General features: G+C 34.5%; 4 protein-coding genes across 7 annotated transcripts; 2 read left to right on the top strand and 2 right to left on the bottom strand.

Moving 5' to 3' along the window:
• The first annotated feature begins 18 nt into the window (after window positions 1-18).
• On the top strand, window positions 19-8,403 carry LOC7489616 (CDP-diacylglycerol--glycerol-3-phosphate 3-phosphatidyltransferase 2). Its single transcript, XM_002316295.4, has 8 exons — window positions 19-63; window positions 5,492-6,038; window positions 6,440-6,537; window positions 6,631-6,681; window positions 6,784-6,897; window positions 7,372-7,428; window positions 7,560-7,645; window positions 7,780-8,403. The coding sequence occupies exons 1-8, from the start codon at window positions 19-21 to the stop codon at window positions 7,898-7,900; spliced, it is 1,119 nt and encodes a 372-aa protein (XP_002316331.2). The 3' UTR covers window positions 7,901-8,403.
• On the bottom strand, window positions 8,313-11,787 carry LOC7489615 (protein IN2-1 homolog B). Its single transcript, XM_024610459.2, has 8 exons — window positions 11,615-11,787; window positions 10,961-11,035; window positions 10,695-10,812; window positions 10,522-10,620; window positions 10,340-10,439; window positions 9,923-10,029; window positions 9,572-9,652; window positions 8,313-9,029 (listed from the first exon to the last, which is right to left on the bottom strand). The coding sequence occupies exons 1-6, from the start codon at window positions 11,647-11,649 to the stop codon at window positions 10,001-10,003; spliced, it is 456 nt and encodes a 151-aa protein (XP_024466227.1). The 5' UTR covers window positions 11,650-11,787; the 3' UTR covers window positions 8,313-9,029; window positions 9,572-9,652; window positions 9,923-10,000.
• Window positions 11,788-12,561: 774 nt separating this feature from the next.
• On the bottom strand, window positions 12,562-16,625 carry LOC7458624 (probable protein phosphatase 2C 38). 4 transcript variants are annotated; one of them, XM_024610457.2, is made up of 6 exons: window positions 16,268-16,625; window positions 15,968-16,077; window positions 14,996-15,484; window positions 13,715-14,097; window positions 13,346-13,582; window positions 12,562-13,183 (listed from the first exon to the last, which is right to left on the bottom strand). In XM_024610457.2, exons 3-6 carry the CDS (start codon window positions 15,318-15,320, stop codon window positions 12,953-12,955), a joined length of 1,176 nt encoding a protein of 391 aa, XP_024466225.2. In that variant the 5' UTR covers window positions 15,321-15,484; window positions 15,968-16,077; window positions 16,268-16,625; the 3' UTR covers window positions 12,562-12,952. The 4 variants fall into 4 exon arrangements, with proteins under 4 accessions (XP_024466225.2, XP_024466224.2, XP_006378750.3 ...); XM_024610456.2 differs by having other exon boundaries at window positions 16,014-16,077; XM_006378688.3 differs by having other exon boundaries at window positions 13,715-14,082; window positions 16,014-16,077; window positions 16,268-16,623.
• An 832-nt stretch (window positions 16,626-17,457) lies between these two features.
• LOC7458623 (deaminated glutathione amidase, chloroplastic/cytosolic) lies at window positions 17,458-21,043 on the top strand. Its single transcript, XM_002316294.4, has 9 exons — window positions 17,458-17,776; window positions 17,902-18,038; window positions 18,198-18,326; window positions 18,519-18,577; window positions 19,010-19,122; window positions 19,209-19,301; window positions 19,387-19,489; window positions 19,740-19,822; window positions 20,555-21,043. The coding sequence occupies exons 1-9, from the start codon at window positions 17,549-17,551 to the stop codon at window positions 20,594-20,596; spliced, it is 987 nt and encodes a 328-aa protein (XP_002316330.2). The 5' UTR covers window positions 17,458-17,548; the 3' UTR covers window positions 20,597-21,043.
• Window positions 21,044-21,164: the final 121 nt, after the last annotated feature.

Here is a 21,164-nt window from a genome sequence, read left to right as displayed (position 1 = left end):
GTGGTTTTGGTGTGGATGATGACGACGATATGCCAGATGGGTGCTGGTATGTACCGTGAGCCGGTACTGCTAACTGAGGTTTTGTTTTGAGTGGTGTTGTGTTGGTTGTGTTGATTATGAATCTAATTTTGGGAAATAATAAATATTTTTCCTGTTGATGCTAATGTTTTCCATCAGTGCCAAATTGCAGGGCTGGAATAAATTTTTTATTGATTAAAAAAAAATTTTAAGCTACGCAACATGACTCGGAAATATTTTAATCTAGTAGTAAAAGAGTTTATAATTAAACAAAAAAGAATAAATGGGAATTTATAAAAAAACAATTATTAAAACCAAAAAAAATACAATGAAGCTATGATTTAAGCCAGTCAAATGAAAAAAAAACAACCAATGTAAGCATGCTAAATATGCAAGAAAGAGACGGGGACAAGTTAATGAAAAACAAATAAAGAAAAGTCTAGTTTCAAGTAAATTCAACATGTAGAGATGAAATTGAAAAAAAAATAAAAAATAAAAATAGAAACAACTAGCAAATTAGGCAAGCCAGCAAGATTATATGACCCGAGTTGTGTGAATGAGATAACCAGATAAAACGCAAACCATCAAAGATTATGAAGCTCACTCACGAGATAACTATATGTTGAAAGACAAAATGTAATAGATATTAATTTTTTTAAAAAAATATCCAAATAGATACTAGGTCAAGTTAGGTTGACCCATCAAACTCATAGTTTAAATGATGGAATCATGATACGTGAATAAAAAATAAATTAAAGAAAATCACGAAGCCCGGTATCAAAAACTCCAACCTCGATGTATGAGACTGAAAAATAATATTAATTAATGATCAATCTAATATTGAATGATAAAATTAAAAAAATATATAAATTAAAAAAAATTGTCAAAGTAAATTCAACAAACAACGATAAATGATAATTGAGATGATTTAGGTCTTTTTTTAAATTAGTATAAAAATATATAGAAATCAAATAAATAAAAATAATAGATCCCGATATCTAATTAAACAAATACATGGTGGTAAAAAAGGAAAAAACATGAGTTTTTTTTACAAAAAAACTAGGCAAACCTCATAAACTCTTGTTAATCTATAAAACTCGCAACCCGTGAAATCTCAAACCCTAACCAAATTAAGAGGTTCAATTCCTAATAAATTTAATGTCGATAGATGAAATAAAAAAAATCAATTTTAAAAAGCCACACAAATATATTTCTTTAAAAAAACACAACTCAAATATATTTTAATCAAGTAGTAAAAGAATTGATAATTAAACAAAAAATAATAAATGGGAACTTGTAAAAAAACAACTATTAAAACAAAACAAAAAAGCAATGAATCTATGATTTAAGCTAGACAAATAAAAAAAATAAAAAAACTCATGTAAACACGCTAAATATGCAGGCATGAGATCGAGACAAGTCAATGAAAAACAAATGAAGAAAAATATAGTTCCAAATAAATTTAACGTCGAGGGATGAAAATAAAAAATAAATCAATTAAAAAAAATAAAAATAAGAACAACCAACAAACTAGGCAAATCAACAAAACCACGTGACCCGGGTTATATAAATGAGATAACCCAATAAAACCCAAACCATCAAAGATTACGAGGCTCACTTACGAAACAGCTCAATGCTGAAGGGCAAAATGTAGTAGATATTAAATTTTTTTAAAAAAATTATCCACATATATATCTAGTTAAACCATGTTAACCCATCAAACTTGTAGTCTCAGCGATGGGACCATGATAAATGAATAAAAAATAAATTAAAGAAAATCACGAAACCCGGCATCAAAAACTCCAACCTCGATGGATGATGTTGAAAATAATATTAATTCATAACTAATCTAATATAAAATGATAAAATAAAAAAAATAAAAAAAATTATCAAAGTAATTTCAACAAGGAATGACAAGTAAAAAGAATCAGGATAACTTAGGTCTTTTTTAAAATTAATATAAAAATACATTGAAAGCAAATAAATAAACATAATAGAGCCCGATATCTAATTAAACAAATATATAATGATAAAACTAAAAAAACATGAGTTTTAAAAAACAAAAAAAAAACTAGACGAACTTCCTAAATCCTTGTTAATCTTTAAAGCTCGCAACTCGTGAAATTACAGGCCCGAACTTAATTAAGAGGTTCAACTTCCAATAAATTTAATGTTAAGAGATAAAATAAAAAAATATCAATTTTAAAAATTTGTCAAGGTTTTTAAATAATACCAATCAAGATAATAAATATCAAACTTGCTAAGGAAAAAAAACTTAAGGAGTAAAATTGTTAAAAAAAAATCAATTTAAAAATTTATAAAAAATAGAACAATATCAATAAAAAACTGGAGACCATGCCTGTGAGAGTAAAAAAATAAAGGGGATAAAATTGAAAAGAAATTCCAACCTTGATAAATTATATAAAATAAAACAAATAATATTTGAAAGACCATGAATCATATACGAATAAATGATAAGTTGAAAGACGAGGTTGAGATTTTGAAACGGTAAGTGTTGAAATTGAGGAACAAAGAGAAAGGAATGAAAAAGAAAAAAGAAAAGTTTGTTGGCATCATTGGAGATTTGTTGGCAACACGTGTCACCGCACCATGTAGAGGATGCTAAAAGGATCCAAACACTACCTTGAAAGGTAATTTTTTTATCAGTGAACAAACTTGCACGGGCCACCTATTTGCTGGTGCATGCAAGTTTTTTTCAACAATATTCAATAATTATTTAAATACAAAAATATTTCCGGGTCAAATTGATATTAACAAAAAAAAAACATGATGAAAAAAACCCGAGAAGATAGTTTGTGTATTTTTTCTTTAAATGTAATTAAGTATTTTTACCATGTTAAAAAATAAAATAAAAATACTTTAAAGCACCGAATATAAGTTTATTTTTTATTTATATTAAGGGTAATAAAATGATTCACTGTTAAAAAAGTAAGAAGACTAATATGTCTATCACGATGAAAATATAATATTGCCCCATTCATATTTCAAAGGTTTTATAATTAAAATGGAAATCTATAATTATACTATTACAATGCAAATAGAAACACAATAATTTCCTTAGAAATTTTTTTTTTTCATTGTAAGTCAGTTGAGGTAATGATAGTCTTATTCGGTGAAAATATTATGCTTAAATTCCTTTACAGTATTATTTTTCAAGAAATGTGAGAAAACTGTAAGAAAATAATTAATATTAATACATGAAAAGGTTTGTTTAAAAATATTTTACCCTTTTTAAAACAACATGAAAATGTTGTTTTTAATAGATACTGTAACATATTTTCGAGAGAAAAAATGTTTTTTTCTTAAAAAGTTTTATTTTCCTGAATGAAAAAGTTTTTCGACAGCTTAAAAAAAATAATACACTAGCTCGTTTATAAGTGTTTGGGATTGAGATTTAATTTAATTTTTAGATAATTGATTTTTTTAAAAATTATTTTGTTTAATGTTGCTAAATCATTTTGATGTGATGGTGTTATAAATAAATTTTTAAAAATAAAAAAGCAATATTTTAATATTTTTTTAAATAAAAAATATTTTTAAATATAACTATTATTATATTTCTAAATATCTCTTACTTTGATCGAGAGGTGTGGACCGTCTAGTAGATAATCTCTTCACATGGTAACGGCTGTGTCGGCAACCAAGCCTTTTCCCATTTCGAGATAAACTAAGCATGATGCATAGTGTTCATGTCTTGTCCAGTTTACGAATCATAAGATATTATTTGGAAATTCTAAAGAGTTTTTTTTTTTATAGCATGATAGTAGTTTTTTTTTATTTAGCAAATTAAAATCATAATTTTTTTTTTAAATCAAATTTTTACCCAACAGCATTTAAGCCTGCCACGTTACTAAACAATACCTAAATATCTATATTCTATACCGATTATAGCAATCAGCAGATGAGCAGACATGGATCAGTGTGTTTTCTTCAAACAAGTAGCCCAAAACGCTTTTCACTGGTACCAGCTAGTACGAGAAAAGTTATATTAAATTAATATTTTTCAGTATAATTTTATTAATTTTAATATATTAATATAAAAAATAAATAATTTTTTTTAAAATTCATTTCAATGTATATTCAATGGAAAAACATATGAAAAGTATAATATCAAACGCATAAAATTCTATTCATGAAATATCTAGCATATTTACTATCTTTAAGGATACCAGGCTACCAGCGATAGGATAATACAAAAAGATTACAACTTTATTTTTTTTGCTACAAGAATCAAATAATACTAGAGGATAATATAAATTATATATTAAAATTTTATATAATAGTCTAAATTTTTAGATTGAGATATTTATTAACAAGATATTAAAACCTTATTAACGAAGTGGTCACAGGTTCAAATCTCATTATCCTCGTTTTATTTGATAAAAATTAAATATAAAATAATACGAGTCCATATAAATCGGGTTTTTATTTGAAAAGCCGTGTTGAAAAATAATATAAAATTCTATCAATTAAATATCTAGCGTATTTACGATATTTATGGACATTAGCAATAGAATAATACAAAAAGATTGCAACTTTATTTATTTTTTTGCTACAAGAATCAAATAATATTACAGAATAATATAAATTATATATTAAAATCTTATCTAATAACCTAAATTTTTAGGTTGAGATATTTATTTTACAAGGTATTAAAACCTTGTTGGGTCACGAGTTTGAATTTCATCGTTCTCGTTTTATTTAATAAAAATTAAGTATAAAATAGTGTGAGTCCATGTAAGTTAGATTTTTATTCGAGAAGTCGTGTTGAAAAATAATATAAATTATATATTGATATTTTATCTAATAATAACTTGTTTTAGATTAAAATAATTATTTGATAAATAATTTAGCGTGTTACTGTCACTTGTAGCTTTCCTTTTCATTCTTGCAATTGCATACCAAACAAGTCATTGATGCAGATAGAAATGCTATCATTTCATTGATATGTTACCCCAAGTGAAACCTAATATCTAAAGAATCTTCTAATATATACCCGGCGAACAGATACAATCGTAGGAAATAGAACTCAATCGAATGGGACAAAATTGTCCTCTAATAAATACACGAAACAGATATTTTTGTTATTATTACGATACGAGTGAAGTTATCAAGTGCTTTCCTCTCAGGTGCCATGACTTAAACGACACATCAAGGTGCCTAATTTCGGGACCTGACTGATGCAGTCAGAGTACAGGGACTAAACAGACATACGCTGTACAATACATGGACTAGAAAAAATAAAAATTAAAAGCTAAACGGCATTAAAAAAAGCCGATGAAATACTAGAATCCACCCACCGAATCAGGACCGAGACGAAGCCAACTTCCGAACTGAAAACCCAAAATCCACCCCCTCAAATTAAAATCCCAGCTTAAAAATAAAAGAATTCAAATCCCTTCCCAATTCATCACCACCATCTCCACCACCACCATGCCAACCCGTAAACTAGGCACGGCAGTTTCACTCCTTCACCACAAAAAAAATAGCCCACACAATAACCATCACCTCCGCCACCAACCTCACCACATTTCTCACTCCTTACTCTCTCTCTCTACCCATAAATAGCAATAAAAGTTGGCGCACGTTAACACCCTGCGCACACCTCCCTTCAAATAAGAATAATAATAAAAGTACCCCCTGTTATTACCATTATAACACCACTAGTAATAATAATAGAAGTAATAAAAACTCTCTAGGATTTACGTTTCGTGGATGCCTTTCATTGCCCTCTCGCAACTCTAGTTCCTCCACTCGCTTCTCCAGACCCGATTCGCCGCCTTTAGCTTCTTCTCCCGGGTCGGGTTTCATGTCCGAAATGGGATCCGAGAATAAAATCGACGATGTAGGTTGGTATAACCATGACAGCCAAGATCAACCGCTGTCAACATCACCGTCTATGCAGATTCACAATCAACAACAGCAACATTCTAAATTTCTAACTTTGCCTACCGTTTTAACCCTCGGTCGCGTCGCTGCTGTGCCGCTACTTGTTGCTAGTACGCACCGTTTTGTTTTTTTCCCGCAATGCTTACTTGTGTTTATTATTACTTTAGGTCTTGTGATTTTGTTTATATTGGTTAACGTATTTGAATTTTTTATGGCAATTTGGCGATTTTTGTTGTAAAAAATTAGAAATGTGTATTAATTTAATTGAATTTAATGACAGTTTGAGTAGTAGATTTTATAATGGAAATATCTTTTTGATTTTTTTTTTGCAATTTATTGGAGGCATGAAATTAGTTTATTTTTTTGGTGGATAAAACGCGCATGATTTTTGAATTTATGTTGAATTTTGCTTTCAGTTCTAAATTCCCTTTGAATATTTTTTACTTCCAGAAATAATTTTTAAATGGTACTTCAATTAGAGGGGTCTGACGCTGTAATTTTTGTGCCGTAGCATTTTATGCGGATAGTTGGTGGGGAAGAACTGCTACAACAAGTATTTTTATTGTTGCAGCAATCACTGATTGGCTTGACGGGTACCTTGCACGAAAGGTGTAGTCTTTTGTTTGATTAGAAAGAGAGAGTAAATTTTATTTTGATATTATTATGTAATTGGTTAAAGCTAAACGCTTCGTTGTGTTTCAGATGAAGTTAGGCACAGCTTTTGGTGCTTTTTTGGATCCGGTAGCTGATAAGGTATTGTGTATTTTCAAGCCTAGTGGGATTACTATGCGTGGTTCATGTAACTCGTGAGAATTATTTGAGTTTTCTTATTTGATTCTTCTGTATTAAACGCAGCTTATGGTTGCTGCCGCCTTGATCTTATTATGTTCTAGACCTTTGGAAGTTGCATTGTCAGGAGAAGTACCTTGGCTGTTCACTGTACCCGCAACTTCAATTATTGGCCGGGAGGTAATGCATATATTCTTATTGCCTTTCACCTGTAATTCTTTCATCTCCATAACCAACAATAAGATCATTTTTTGTGTGGCATTTGCTCATTGGAGTTTAATGATTCATTTTCGTATGTTCTTTGGGGTGTGTTGTAAGTCCCTTTGGATTGGGGTTTGTGAGGAACTCAATGGTAGTCTGTTTTTATTGTGATTGTGAATAATGTCAATCATCTTCAACCATAGACAATTGCATCGATGAATCATTGATTTTGTAATTTACTTTATTTTGTTATGTTTCCTAACCCCCTCCACTCCCACATGCCAATAGCATGCCTTAGTTTCCCAAGTGCCTATGTCACAAGCTATTTTATCCAATTTTTATTTTTATTTTTCATTTTCTTTTTTCTTCCTTCAGGTAAACATACATTCTTGTGTGATGTTACGGGGTCATGTATGATTTGATCTGACCAATTGAGTTGCCTTTTGTTTGTAGATAACCATGTCTGCAGTTAGAGAATGGGCTGCTTCACGGAATAGCAAACTTTTAGAGGTTTGTCTGTTATTGTACAAGCTCCTCAACCACCTCATTTCTTTTCAAACTTGTCAAAAAAATTTAGCTGCTAAGAACAAATGCTTTACTATTAACTGTGATTTATATACCAAGAACGATTCCTGTCTCAGGCTGTTGCTGTAAATAACTTAGGGAAGTGGAAAACTGCTACCCAGATGATTTCACTAACTATCCTTTTGGCTGCTCGAGACAGCAGGTCCCACCTATTTTTCTTTCACATTGTTCTTGCTGCTATATGGTCAACTTGGAGATTAGTGTCTCAGAATTTTTTTTGTCATTCCCTGTATCTTACAATTTCTTTGTTTCCTTGTCTTTTTCTTTCTCGTGCAGTCTTGAAGGACCAGGGATTTTAGTACCTTCTGGTGTCATTTTGCTTTATATCTCAGCAGGTCTTTCTATATGGTCTTTAGCTGTATATGTGAGTAAGATATGGAAAGTATTGCTGAAGTAGTATAGCAGCCATGCTCTGCGTTGCTTATGCATGCTCCCGAGGATGCATGTGGATGACACAGACACTTTATACATATCCCGTTTTAATGCTTAATCACTGATTGAGTTCCTCAAGTAGGTGGCGATTAGGGGGGAAGATGTTTCTTTTTTCTTGGGAAGTTCCTCATATTAAGTTTGCATCTGGTGTGGAGGCAGACTCCCTGTTCTTTTAGGGCGTTTTCTAGTGTTTTTAAAATCTCAAAGGCTTCATGTTAGTTTGTTATACCGAAGAATTGTGAGGAGGTAGATGTTGAAAGTTGAAACAGAAAAAGCCTGATCAGAGCCATTGATAGTGTTGATCTGATGCCTCCTGGATCATTGATGCCATGAGTGGATGCTGGTAGTATCACATTGTAATTTATTCGCGATGGAGCTGAAGAAAAAATATCGTCCATTCCAATGTAAACAAGAAACAAGAATTACAGAGAATTAAGAACTTAAATAATTTTCCGATGTTTTTGTCAAGTTTGTTACTTTTATCTGAGATGCTCTTGCGGATAATACTCCAGTGAGATGCAATGTTATGATCACATCATTCTTATGGCCTGTGGCATTTCAGCATAGTGCCAGAATTGAGTCACAGTGATGACTGATCTCAAGTTGTTTTCTAATCTCTATGGAAGTCATTAGACGATGATTTACCCTTGTGATGTAGAACCAAGACAGGATCACCAAATCAAGAGAGTTACCATTACACCGAGAATCAATCTTCGTGTTGCAAGTTCGGAAGTGATAACATTGACAGCCGTACTCGAACCTGATGCATGTGGAGGCTTTTACATGACATTGCAATATGTTGCTTTGTAAACGATAAGAACCTCCTTCAGATCTTCTACTCTAGCATCTGCGGTGCCACATGTTGACGAGGCTGATACTGTAGCTAGCACTCAGCAATATTTGGGTTGTTTTAGGCTGCCTTTGCTTGCTGAAAAAACAAGCAGAAACCATGGTGTATTTTTTCCTGCCGCGGTATGTTTGTGATCTCAGTTAGAGAATGCTCATGCTGATTACGCTGAACACATTACCACGACATGGATATATAAACGAGAAGCATCCCTGGGTATTGTAGTGGGGGTTCATTGAAATATAACCTGCACAAGAAACATTGTTAGAGTAGGGGTTATTAGCTACCATTTTTCTTAAATGCCTTTAGGAACACAAGCCACAGGCTCCGGAAACGTATGTATTCATAGATGCTTATGATCAATATTTCCGTCTTATAATAGCGAACCACTATGATAAAAAAAAAAAAAGGGTAGGTGCTTATAATCCATCAAAAAGAAAATAAAAGAAAAGGAGAGAAGGGTGCTTGTCAACATCAGAAAACACTGATGATCACAAGGGTTCCAGATTTTGCATACTTCAAAACAAAAATATAGAAACACTAGTCCCAGTCTTCTCAGATGATATTCCATCCGCTGCATGATTTGTCATGAAAGAAATACTGGAGCTACTACTGGGAAATCTGCACTTAATTTTTTATATTCTATGATAGAGATGGAATGCCAAGGTTTCAAAGATGAGCTTGCACAAGAAACATGGTAAGAGAGGGGATCCGATACTCTTTTTATCATTTCTTACAATCTTTAACATTTCAGGAAACCAACTTCTGGTCAAAATCTAGTGGCCATACCGTAAAGCGTTTCTTGTAGGTTTCCACGCGCTGCTTTGGATTGCGCCTGGCTTGGTTGTAAGCCTAGATTTTGTTCATCTCCTACACAGGAATAATTTTGATGCTGTTATAAGGGACAAGTCAGTGTATAAGCAACTTGTGTTTTCACAATGTTTCAATTGTTGAACCATGAGGTAATTTTGGTCTTTCGAAACAGGACAAGTACTTCTATTTGTATAAGAAAATTATGACTCGACAGAACTGTCTACTCCATGTAGTAATCACTTAGATGTCACTATGATATGTACCACAGCAGAGTAGACCTTGACAAGATGACATCAGCTAATAGAATAGAAGACAGATTAGGCTTACCTCAATCCAAGTAGCCAGTTTAGGCCTCCAGCAGCGACGGCGTACTTCTTAAATTCCAACAAGTTTGGCTGAAATCTTTCAATAAATGGAGCATAAGCTGTATCCACCTGTACATATCAGAGCATTATTCAGATTTCAGCTGTATACAAAAATAAAATAGATTCGAGTATGAACTTTCACCGAAAGATAAAGCATTATTATACTACACTTGATGGAAAAAAAACTCGAGTTAGCTTGTAGCAGATAGCAGGTATAACTGTCACAGGACACGCAAGACTTTTTTCTTACGAGACTGAACTGGCCAAGGAAAAAGGGCCATTTCAATAAAATCAAATGCAGCACCTGGGGCAATTCACACACTTTATTCGTGTTTGTAGCAGACAAAGGAACATCAAAGGCAGCAAGCATTACACTCACCAGCTTCATCTGCTTCACCTTTGAATGTGGAATTTATGGATTTGCTGAATGAACCAGAGCAGGAAAACAACTCCTCTGCAAATTCTTTCTTTGCAGGATCCTGTGGTTCACAGTCTGAACAACAATTATATATTTCAATGAAGGGATCAAACACGAGATATAGAGAGTGCTCTGAATCTTACATGAGGAAAAAATGATAGACCATCAAAGTGACTGTCGATACATTTAATCAAATCAAGAGACACTCCTTTCACTTCATTATTATGTTCCAGTGAAGGCACCTGCATAACGATCTTGCATAAACAACCCAGGAAAGAAGACAACACCAATAATTGGGATTATCACCCAGCTCTACCTTGATAGTAGGATACTCTTTCTCCTTGCACCAGGCAGGCCTATCTTGTCGAAATAACCTAGCAATTCCGGGCAATCCAAGCACGCGGTGCACAAGGACACACGTACTATATGCACAACTAAAACATAGAAAATGCAACACACCATGGTAAAGATGAATTGCTTGTTAATTTTTACCTTTATAGGAAGAAAATGCATTGACAAAGGATAAAAAAATTCAGCAATTTATTGTAAATTTGTAAGCAAGTGAAGTAAACGAGAACATACCTTGTTATTCCATAAAAAACTGGTGGTGGGTCTGGATTAGAAGTAAGAGCTGGTGAAAGAACTTCTTTCGCACCTCTGTACAGAATTTTGAGAAGGAAAAAAACCCTTAAAATCCGCAAAAAGAATGGAAAAACACTCTGCCCTATTTGATTGCCAAATGGAAAAATTATTTATCTTTCCTTCTCTCAGCAAGAAAGCAGCCAAACAGAAACACTAACCACCAATCTAATTAATGCAAGCATGCACATGTAAGGACAAGTGGCATGCCCTTGTTGCAGATATGGAACTGGTTCTGTTTTTGCTTAGTTTTATGGCATTAGCGTTTAGGAATCTTGCTGTTTTCTTGGAGGTCAGATCGAAAGTTAAACGAAGAGAAGGATGTTTTGAGGATGTCAGCGGTGATGAACTACTGAAATAGTTCATAGGCAGTAATGCGCCATTGTTCGTCGATCGGTTGGTTTTTTGAAAGGTAGTTAGGTTCTTGCATTTAAAACACACGGAAGGAAGCTTGCTTCGGAGAATCCTAAACTGAGTTACAGTCTACAGATATATATTTTTATTTAATCAACGGTAAAATATAATATTTTTAGTGGAAGCTAGTATCAATCGAGATATAGATACATCAAGACACTGCAAAAACATGAACAAACCTACAAGTAAATTTTCTTGTTGCCACCGAATTTACCCATGCGGTTCCTGTACTAGGAGGACCTCATACAGGGGAGATCTTGTCCTCCTTTCCGGTCTACCTCAGATCACTATGCTTTATAACCATGGGCTAGGACCATTATTGATATGGGTGGCACAATTCTGTATCAAGATACAAGCAGCACAGCCATGCTTTTCATTTTAGAAGGTGGTATCCCATGGTTATAAAATCATGTACAAGCCTGAGGTGATTTTTTTTAATTGATTTTTATTTTTTAATATTGAATTAATTAAAAATTAAGTTTTGTAATTTATTTTAGTTTTTTCTACAGAGTTGTCTCAATCATATAAGTCAGGTTGCAGGTTTGGTGTATTGACTTGAGTTGTTTGTTTTTTGATATTTTTTAATTATTTTTATAAATTTTATCCTTTAACATTGGGTTAATTGAAAATTGAATTTTATAATTTCACGATACAAGATATAAGATACGGATTTAACAGGTTAACATTTGATTTGGATTAATTCAATATATTTTTTTTTAATATTTAAAAAATTATTTGCTTGAAATTTTTTTAATAACAATCATGAAGTTATTTTTTTGACATAACTAAGTTAATTTAAATAACACTGAATTAATCTTAATAATAACTGAATATTTCTTTATGCTAGTTAAAAAAAATTGATTTGACGTTATAATTTGAGGTTCGAATGCAAAAGGAGATTGTGACAAGCAAGTGGATTTACTCCCCACTTTATCATATCATTTCGGCAGAATGCAAAAGTAGATTGTGATAAAGTTGATTAAGAAAATTCATACATTAGTCTCCGGGATGTGAAAGCTAGCCCCAGGATTCCCACGGTTAAAAAAAGAGAAGCACAATCAGACGACACGCAATAATTTCCGATTGTAGTGCTAGTCGAGGAAAGCTGAAGGAGAAAATACACGGTAGGCTTGAAAAAGGCCAGATGGCAGACCCAGATTCACACAAAAAACGAAAACTCTGTGAACTAAAACTGAACAATATTGTGAATTTCACTCTAAACGGGGTTATTTTTTCTAGTTCTCAAGGCAGTTGAGGAAGACTATAGATTATCAAGTATCATATGCCAACAACCAGACAGCTACTGACAAAGGCTTTTGCTGAGGTATCTCTCTGTCATGGCATCAACTATACTTACCTAAGGAGGTCTTTCAACAAATTAAAGTAGGTTTCTGAGATGCGTGGCTGTACAATTGAAAAAACAGGGGGGGGGGGGGATTCTTTAAGCTCTCTCCTCTTCAAAGAAAAAATTGTTTCTCAATACAAACGAAGAAATGGGGATAGAGTGCAAGAATTCTCGAGCTAAGTGTTGCCATTTCCAGAGACACCATAACCTCCCTTGATGGAAATTAGGGGCCCGCGGAAGGAGCTGCGACTGACAAGATTCGAATCAAGAAACAAAACTATGACTGTGATATCGTCATGAAAATGTCTCCTGACACCACGATCAATCTTTTTCAAGTCTGAATACCTCATTTCTCTTTTCTTCGCTGCTTCACGAAGCGCAGCTTTGAGAAGTTTCCTTGCAACACCCTGCAAAAACAAGGACAAGTTGAGGTCTCTTCATAAGCAGAGGAAATGATGATTCTGAAAGTTCTAGAAGTCATCGTTCCCTGAACTTGATTACAGACAGCCATAAACACAGCAAGTGACATGAAGGCAAAATAAAGGTGAAATCATAAACAGCAATCCTACATTACGTGGACAGCTGTGGACAAAGTCAACTGCCTCCTGATTGCTTAGGTGCTCCCACAGGCCATCTGATGCAAAGATAAGAAACTGATCTTCAGGGTAGAGTTTCTGCACTAAAATTGTTGGCTCAGCTTTAAGAATCGGTTTATTGAAGGGTTCAGGCAATCTAAATTTAGCTAACAGAGGCTCTCTGTTATACTCCGCCCTTTTCAAATAGGCATCACCTATAGATCTTGAGATCTGTGGAAGAAACAAAGATTTGCCAATAGATTAGATCGTAGTATCATAATCAAGAATATAAAATGCCACCATTTATCATCATAGAAATAATAGGAAAACTCCAGGAACCTAGTGGAACATAGAAAAGGTCACCTGAATCAGACCCTTCACACGCCAAACCTTGTTCTTTAGAACAACAATATGTGGATCATCGGGGTGCAATGAATGCAACTCCTCTCTCACAGATTCTATACTTGCATTATGTTCATATGATAACTGAATTGCTTTGATCTCCTTAATGGCCCTTTCCAATCTTCCCAACACTGCCCGGGAATCTCCTGCATTTGCAATGTAGAGAACACCACTGCATACTACACCTACCAAACAACATGCACCAACAGAAGCAATCTGTGGTTTATGTAGCCACTGGTTCTTCACTAGAGAGAGAAATTCCTCTTCTGTTGCCAAAAATGCTTTGTTGATAACATCTGCTGACATTCCATTGTTTTCTGACGTGAATTCTGCACCATGAATAGCTGTCAAGTCAGTAAACATGTGCATTAGCTATATAAACAGGAAGTAAAACTAGGCAGAAAAGTATTTTTTTGGATAAAAGCAAATTGTATTAAGACATCAACCAAACAAATAGAAAAACTTGAAGAAGAATAAGCTATCCTCCAAAGAAAGGAAACTCAGAAAAGAAAACCAATCATAATAAACCAGCCCAATCCCACTCGATTTCCAATTAGGAAACACCCCTAAAAGCACCTGAAGCCCGACACCACAGGGAAGAAAGAAAAACTATCCAGTCCCATAACAATTGTTTCAGAGAGTATAAATTTCTGAACACTCTGACCAAGTACAACAAAAAACAGCACGGAAGATGCAAAACCATGGGGTCCTAAACTCTTTCCTCCCCCAGAACCAACAGAGATACCCCAAAACCAAGTCAGAGACAATTAGTCTGCCACCTTCTGCACAACCACCCAAGACTCTCCACTGAAATTGAACAATACCCCAAAATCCACAATCCACATATTCTGAAATTCTCTCTGTCCCTGATCGAAATTCAAGTAAAAAGATTCTTTAAAATATCCAAAAATCACTTAGATAATTTGTTTTAACCTGATCATGCAAAAGCAGGTTTTTCAAGAAAATGTGGCCCCAGAAGAATCTTGATGGTGGATGTATAGTACTTGAGGGGGTAAAACACAAAGAGCAATTATCTATCATACTCATGAACTTCCAAATAGCCCAAACATCAAGATGAATGGAAAACAAATCATTACCATACATGGAAAACTAGATTTCACCAATGATAATCACGGACCAATCATAGAAAAATCAACAGACCAGATTGGGATTCCATGAATGACATGATACAATCATTTGAATAAGAATGAAGTTCATCATAGATGAGTAATAAAAACTTACTCTTGATGTTTTCGAAAAGGCGTTCATTTACAAACCGGGCAGCTTCTGGACCTCCATGGCCATCATAGACTCCTACAAATGTTCCTTGAGGACTTGGGTCAACTGAGCTCATTGGCCCCGATTCAAGTTGACTATAGTCTTCCAATAGATTGTTCGCTTGAATTACTGCCATTGAAAATTCCCCATTAACATGCTGACCTGAATCTTTGTACCATAACAAGCCCTCAGCTCTACCAGCAGCATCCCCACCATTACTTGAATTTTCACCCTCGACGGAAGGCTTCCAACAGGGTGAAACAATTCTCATCAATGACGTCGAAACCATCACTCACATATTCTCTCCCAAATAACCCAGAAATCAAACTATTCCTTGAATCAGTATCAATAAGTATATAAGAGACTGTTCTTGGATCTTGTTTCTCAACAATCTCTAATCCCGCAACAGATGTATCAGAAATCAAACCCGCATTGAATGCAGACACCATTAATCTGCAGAGGGTACAATATTATGAAACCAACGAGTATGTCCAAAAACTTGCATTAATGATTTTGTATGTAAATCCACGGGCCATAGATCTGACAAGTATTTCACAATACAACAAATGATGAATTGTGCATAAACTACATAGCATGACATTTAGGGAGGAACCAAAACGCAAGAAGCATTACCTCATCAGAGATTCAAGATACAACAAACTCATTTCTGTGCAGGTCCAGAAACTGCACAATATGGGCTTAACAAAAATTCAAATTTCAACACACCATCAATCTAGTAAACCAAGTGAATTTGCACATCCATAAACTGCATTATGCGGAGTTTAGGACATGCAAAACCAAAATTATGTCATCATGGCATGGCCACGATATTTGAGAGAGAAGTTTCAATTTTGAGACAATTATCAAATGCAAGCACCATCAAATCGAACATTTTAACGATTAAGAGGCATGCGATGAAAAGGACCCAAAACTTACAATCATCGTACGTTATAAACTATCCGACGATAATTCTTTAACACACCTTGGGAATCTATATGTAGTTGCCTTGAGGGATTCTGGTCAATCAAATTGCAGACACCATCACCCTGAAACATAAAACAAAAAGAAAAAAAACAGATAATGGGTACTGTCCAAGCAATTAAAAATTATGTCTCGAGATCAAATACCCTTGAAGGAATCAAATTTGACATGGGTTTGTAGTAAAAATTGGATAAAGGAATTGCAAGCAATTTTTTCTTCTTCTTTTTTGAGAATCAAAAAAGTTCCTGAGCATACCTTGTCATCAATTTCAAAGGGCAAAGAACAAAACTTTATGATCCTTCAATGCAGAAGCCTTAAAATAAAAGCTAAAAGGCCAAAACTTTGAAGGATTTACTAGATGAGAGAATCCAAGGGAAGGGATTTTAGATGTTCTAACAAAAAATAAGGTTGTATTAAAAGTAGATCTAGAGAGAGAAAGACAGAGACAGAGAGATTGTGGAGTTGTGATTGGTTAAGGAAAGAGAGGACTGTAATTATCTATACAGCAAATCTTGGGTTTTAATGGAAATCCATGATAAGAAGGTCTTCTTCTCTGATTTCTTGATGGGCTTATTAGGCTGCGATTTTCAGTTTTTTTTTTTTTCAGTTTTTGTTTCTCTAATTTACTTGCCTCGTGGGAGGGTTTTGACTTTGACCTTGCAACTAACCATCATTTCAGGCAACTTTTGCTCATCTTCTTCTCTCCTTTTATAGTAAAGTTAAAAAAGAAAATGATTAAGGTTGGTTTTCTTTTGTATTTATTTTTATTTTTGTATTTTTATTTTTTTAAAAAATATATTTCAAAGTTGAATCGATGATAATGATTATTATTGGTTTTAAAACATGTTGAAATGGATTGATAAGACGGTTCTTGTATATACTTGATTTAAAAAAAAGTTGAAAGTCACGCGTACTTATAATAAGCCAAGAAATAACATTTCATACATTTGTAAAACAATGAAAATTATTTATTTTGACAGTGAAAGCTACTCAAGCGATTTCACTTGTGTCTGGCTGTTTTTTGAAATAAAAAATATCAAATAAATATATTTTTAGTATATTTCAATAATTTTGAAGTGCTAATATTAAAACTTCAAAAATATTTTAATATATTTTTAAATAAAAAATATTTTTTTCATTTAAAAATATAATATTTAGAGGAGAATTGCTCATTTACAATATAATCAAATCTTGATATTTAGTTTAGTTAGTAAGATAAATGTTCAGTTCTAAGAAGTTTTTACGTATTTTCTCATAAATATTGTAGTCTCGGCCATGGGTGATATGTTTTTTTTTTCTTTTTTTTTAAATGATATTTTTTTTTATCAAATCAAAAGGTGTGAAATAAAAAGGAAATTACAGCATGGCCCAAATAAATATAGCCAAATGCAAAGACTCATCTCCTCGGGGGCCAAGATCAGTAAATAGAACCATTATGAAACAAACCAAAACAACAAGGACAAAAATGTAAAAAGAAAACAAATTCTGTTTTCTCAGCTAACATCACCGAAAGATCTTTTTCTCTCTAACCAAACGATGCCATTTTGTCTTCACAACTACCGCTTTTTCGTCAAGCTAAACAGCAACAGAACTCTTCCCTGTCCGATACGCCACGCGCGCTTCACCTCACTGACCGTTCAATCACGTGCCACCATTTCCAGCGAGCCAGCCATGGCATCCAACTCGGTCCGAGTGGCTGCAGCTCAGATGACGTCAATCAACGACCTGGCTGCCAATTTCGCAACCTGCTCTCGCCTCGTCAAAGTAAACTCGCTTTTGATTTCTCATTAGCACACAGTTTTATTATTATTATACTTATTTTTGTTCCGATTTGCTTAGCATTCCTCTGCTAAATTATTTTTTTTGGGGGGTGGGGTTGTAATGTGAAGGAAGCAGTGGCTGAAGGGGCAAAATTGGTTTGTTTCCCGGAAAGTTTTTCTTTCATTGCGGACAAGGATGGGGAAAGCGTTAACATTGCGGAGCCTTTGGATGGACCGATTATGCAACAGTATTGTTCATTGGCCAGGTAATATATGATTTTGCTTTATTTTACCTGCTTTGTGATTTTATTTTTAGGTGATAGACATTGACCATCATATTCTTTTTTGGCACAATATTAGAATTTTCTTATTGCTTTATGGTTATGGTTATTGAATTGTAAGTGGATTGGTCTTTTGGATTGCAGGGAGTCCGGCATTTGGTTGTCCCTTGGAGGATTCCAAGAGAGAGGATCTGACGACGAACACTTGCGCAACACGCATGTTATCATTGATGACTGTGGGAGTATAAGAAGCAGTTATAGTAAAATACACTTGTAAGATGGTTAACTCTAGGTTTTGTTGTGATGCTTCTCCCCTTATCACTGTAGTTCTTTAGTGTATATGAGTGTGTGAGTATTGCTTGCTCGAAGTTTTTATGTCGATTCTTTCTTTTATATTAATTCGTGCATATCATGGTTTAATTTATCCATCTGGGAGCTAAATAAAAGTTTTCTTTCTAAACTAAGGTTTGATGTGGATGTTCCTGGTGGACGGGTATACAAGGAAAGCAGCTTTACAGAACCTGGTGAGCTCTTCATCCGTGTGTCTGAATTGCATGTTGAATGAACAAATATCTTATCACCTGCCAGCACCTGCATTTGGTTCACTCTACAAATGTTTCTGACAGATATAAAATAGCATTTTATTGGTTCACTTTTGACGTTTGTGCTTCTGTAACCTCATACTTGCAAATCTATGGCAAAACAAGTCACTGCCAGCCAATATGCCTAATGTGGCATGCTTTCTGGATTATCTTGATGAAGACCTTCTAATGCTTTATTTTTCTTTGATCCAAATATTTGGATTCATAGAGTTTTCTAATAAGAATTAGCCATGTGTAATGCATTCGTAAAATTTTCCCGTGCTTCTAGGAGCATTTTCATCTCCCTAGTTCCTAATTAGTGCTTTTTCACACAAGTTTCTGGGACTAACTGATCTATATTACTTATGTATCCAGGGAAGGATATAGTTTCAGTCGACAGTCCTGTTGGACGCCTGGGTTTATCAGTTTGCTATGATCTGAGGTTCCCAGAGTTATACCAGCAGCTCAGGTTCCAGCACGAAGCCCAGGTATAATTCAATTTTTCTACTCTCTGGTATAGCTTGACTTTTATGATTTATCATGTAAAACATGAAGCATTTATTATAATTTGCAGATTTTATTAGTACCTTCTGCTTTTACAAAAATAACTGGTCAGGCGCATTGGGAGATTTTGCTTCGTGCTCGTGCAATTGAGACTCAATGCTATGTATGAATTCATTTTTATCTTAGCTGAATTATGATTTTGGGTCAACCATGCAAGCTTGGTAATAATTCTCTTTCCCCTTTATCAGGTAATAGCTGCTGCACAAGCTGGAGAGCATAATGATAAAAGAGAAAGCTATGGTGACACGTTAATAATTGATCCTTGGGGAACTGTTGTTGGTCGATTGCCTGGTGAGAATTAATGTCTCTCATTCTAGTGCTTCTTCTTATCCAGAATGAAGAGTCTATTGTGAATTCATTTCTATTTGCATTACATGTTTTTTTTTTTCATCCAATGGACTTGTCGATAATTTCCCACTCTCCTTTCTTCTTCTCTAGCTTGTGGTGCTTTTATAGCATGTGCTGTGTACTTTGGTTTATATCCCATTAGCTTGTTTGATGAATTTACTGATTACTAATTTGATTCTCTTTTACTTTGCAGACCGCATTTCAACAGGGATTGCTGTGGCTGATATTGATTTCTCATTGATTGATTCAGTACGAGCAAAAATACCAATCGCTAAGGTAACTTTATCCTGTTCAATTCTAGGATATGAGACTGATTAAAAGTTAACAAGTACTTAAGGCAACTAAATTTGGAGGGGAAGAAATAGCAAACACGGGTGTGTTGAAATAGCAAGACAGCCCTCTAGGTCTCAATAGTAGCCCAAGCCTCAGAGAGATTTGATGTGGAAAGACATGCATATTGCACAGTTGAGCCTGGATTTGATGGGCTATCTGCTTTGGAGGTTAGGGACAAGCACTTAAATTATGGACCAGGTCCACGCTGCTGGTGTTGGTGCTTGTGCTTGTGCTTGATTTATTTGATTCGCCTGAAATTGTGGAATTCTAGATGTGAATTGTGGCATGCCGGGGCTCTGTCTATCAGGCTGGGTTGGTTTGATGTTGAACTATATCCTACTTGGGGTCTAACCTAATGTGCCTGCGCTACATAGTGCCTGGTATCGCCTGTTAATCTAGCAACTGGCCTCCCCCATGTCCATCCTCCACTGCTAGAATTAGAGCTTGTGAGCATCTGTATACTCTAACTCAGCTTGGTATGCATGCATGTGTCCTGCGCTTACATAGATGCAGGTGTCACCGTGTCAGTGTGTGTGGTCTCGCGAGTCTTTTGTATATTAATGCTTTAAAAGTTGTGCATGTGAATCCATGGTACAATGATGTGTGGGTGTGTCCATCATTCTATTTATGCGAGTTTTCCTGTTTGTAAAGAAATGCAATCTCTTATACTTCCAGCAAAGAAAGCCCCTCGACTTCTGGAAAGCTACATCTTTATGATTGTTGAAGATTGTGCCCGTCCATCCATGCTATTATCCAGACAACATGCCAACTCGCATCAAATTCATGCTGTACCGTATGATTCAAGGAACAGTCATCTATATCCTTGCTTGCATATCAAGGATGATACAGTTATTAAGAATAAGTTGGAATTTGGAAATAAGTTCAGATGCCATTTGTCAGTGAGCATGCCTGCTTAAATTATGCTCACCTTTTTAATCACATCTGTGTACTGTCGGGAACTACAAAATATTCATCGAATATTTCGATACTTCATGCAAGGATTTGAATGTAACATTTTCCTTCTGTTATTGTGGATATGTCAAGTAAATGTTGTGGATTATGGTAGCAACTTGCAAGTTTGCAACTCCTGATGTATAAAGGGGTTTGAAGGAGAAAGCATAAAAGGGCTTTCGTTTTGCAATGAAAGGCCTTCGACTTCTGGAATCTGCATCTCTATGATTGTTGAAAATTATGCCCTTCCAAGCGCGTGCACTATTATTCAGATAATCTGACAAGCTGCATCAGATTCCTGCCGTTGTATGTTTCAAGGACCGGTCGTCTCATT

The sequence above is a fragment of the Populus trichocarpa genome, chromosome 10 (genome assembly GCF_000002775.5).
Source record: "Populus trichocarpa isolate Nisqually-1 chromosome 10, P.trichocarpa_v4.1, whole genome shotgun sequence".
Taxonomy (NCBI): Eukaryota; Viridiplantae; Streptophyta; class Magnoliopsida; order Malpighiales; family Salicaceae; genus Populus; species Populus trichocarpa.
This window is presented reverse-complemented; position numbering and strand designations above follow the sequence as displayed.

Excerpts from the sequence above, each read along its gene's own strand:
- LOC7489616 (XM_002316295.4), top strand. The coding sequence starts at position 19 with ATGACGACGATATGCCAGATGGGTGCTGGTATGTACCGTGAGCCG. Across the intron at positions 6,538-6,630 it reads ACGGGTACCTTGCACGAAAG|ATGAAGTTAGGCACAGCTTT; the intron begins GTGTAGTCTTTT and ends GTTGTGTTTCAG. Across the intron at positions 6,898-7,371 it reads CTTCAATTATTGGCCGGGAG|ATAACCATGTCTGCAGTTAG; the intron begins GTAATGCATATA and ends TTTTGTTTGTAG.
- LOC7489615 (XM_024610459.2), bottom strand. The coding sequence starts at position 11,649 with ATGGGTAAATTCGGTGGCAACAAGAAAATTTACTT. Across the intron at positions 11,036-11,614 it reads GGCAACAAGAAAATTTACTT|AGGTGCGAAAGAAGTTCTTT; the intron begins GTAGGTTTGTTC and ends AATTCTGTACAG. Across the intron at positions 10,621-10,694 it reads AAGAGTATCCTACTATCAAG|GTGCCTTCACTGGAACATAA; the intron begins GTAGAGCTGGGT and ends ATCGTTATGCAG.
- LOC7458624 (XM_024610457.2), bottom strand. The coding sequence starts at position 15,320 with ATGGTTTCGACGTCATTGATGAGAATTGTTTCACCCTGTTGGAAGCCT. Across the intron at positions 14,098-14,995 it reads CCTTTTCGAAAACATCAAGA|CTATTCATGGTGCAGAATTC; the intron begins GTAAGTTTTTAT and ends CTGACTTGACAG. Across the intron at positions 13,583-13,714 it reads GTGTGAAGGGTCTGATTCAG|ATCTCAAGATCTATAGGTGA; the intron begins GTGACCTTTTCT and ends TTTCTTCCACAG.
- LOC7458623 (XM_002316294.4), top strand. The coding sequence starts at position 17,549 with ATGCCATTTTGTCTTCACAACTACCGCTTTTTCGTCAAGCTAAACAGC. Across the intron at positions 19,123-19,208 it reads GGTTCCAGCACGAAGCCCAG|ATTTTATTAGTACCTTCTGC; the intron begins GTATAATTCAAT and ends TATAATTTGCAG. Across the intron at positions 19,490-19,739 it reads TGTTGTTGGTCGATTGCCTG|ACCGCATTTCAACAGGGATT; the intron begins GTGAGAATTAAT and ends TTTACTTTGCAG.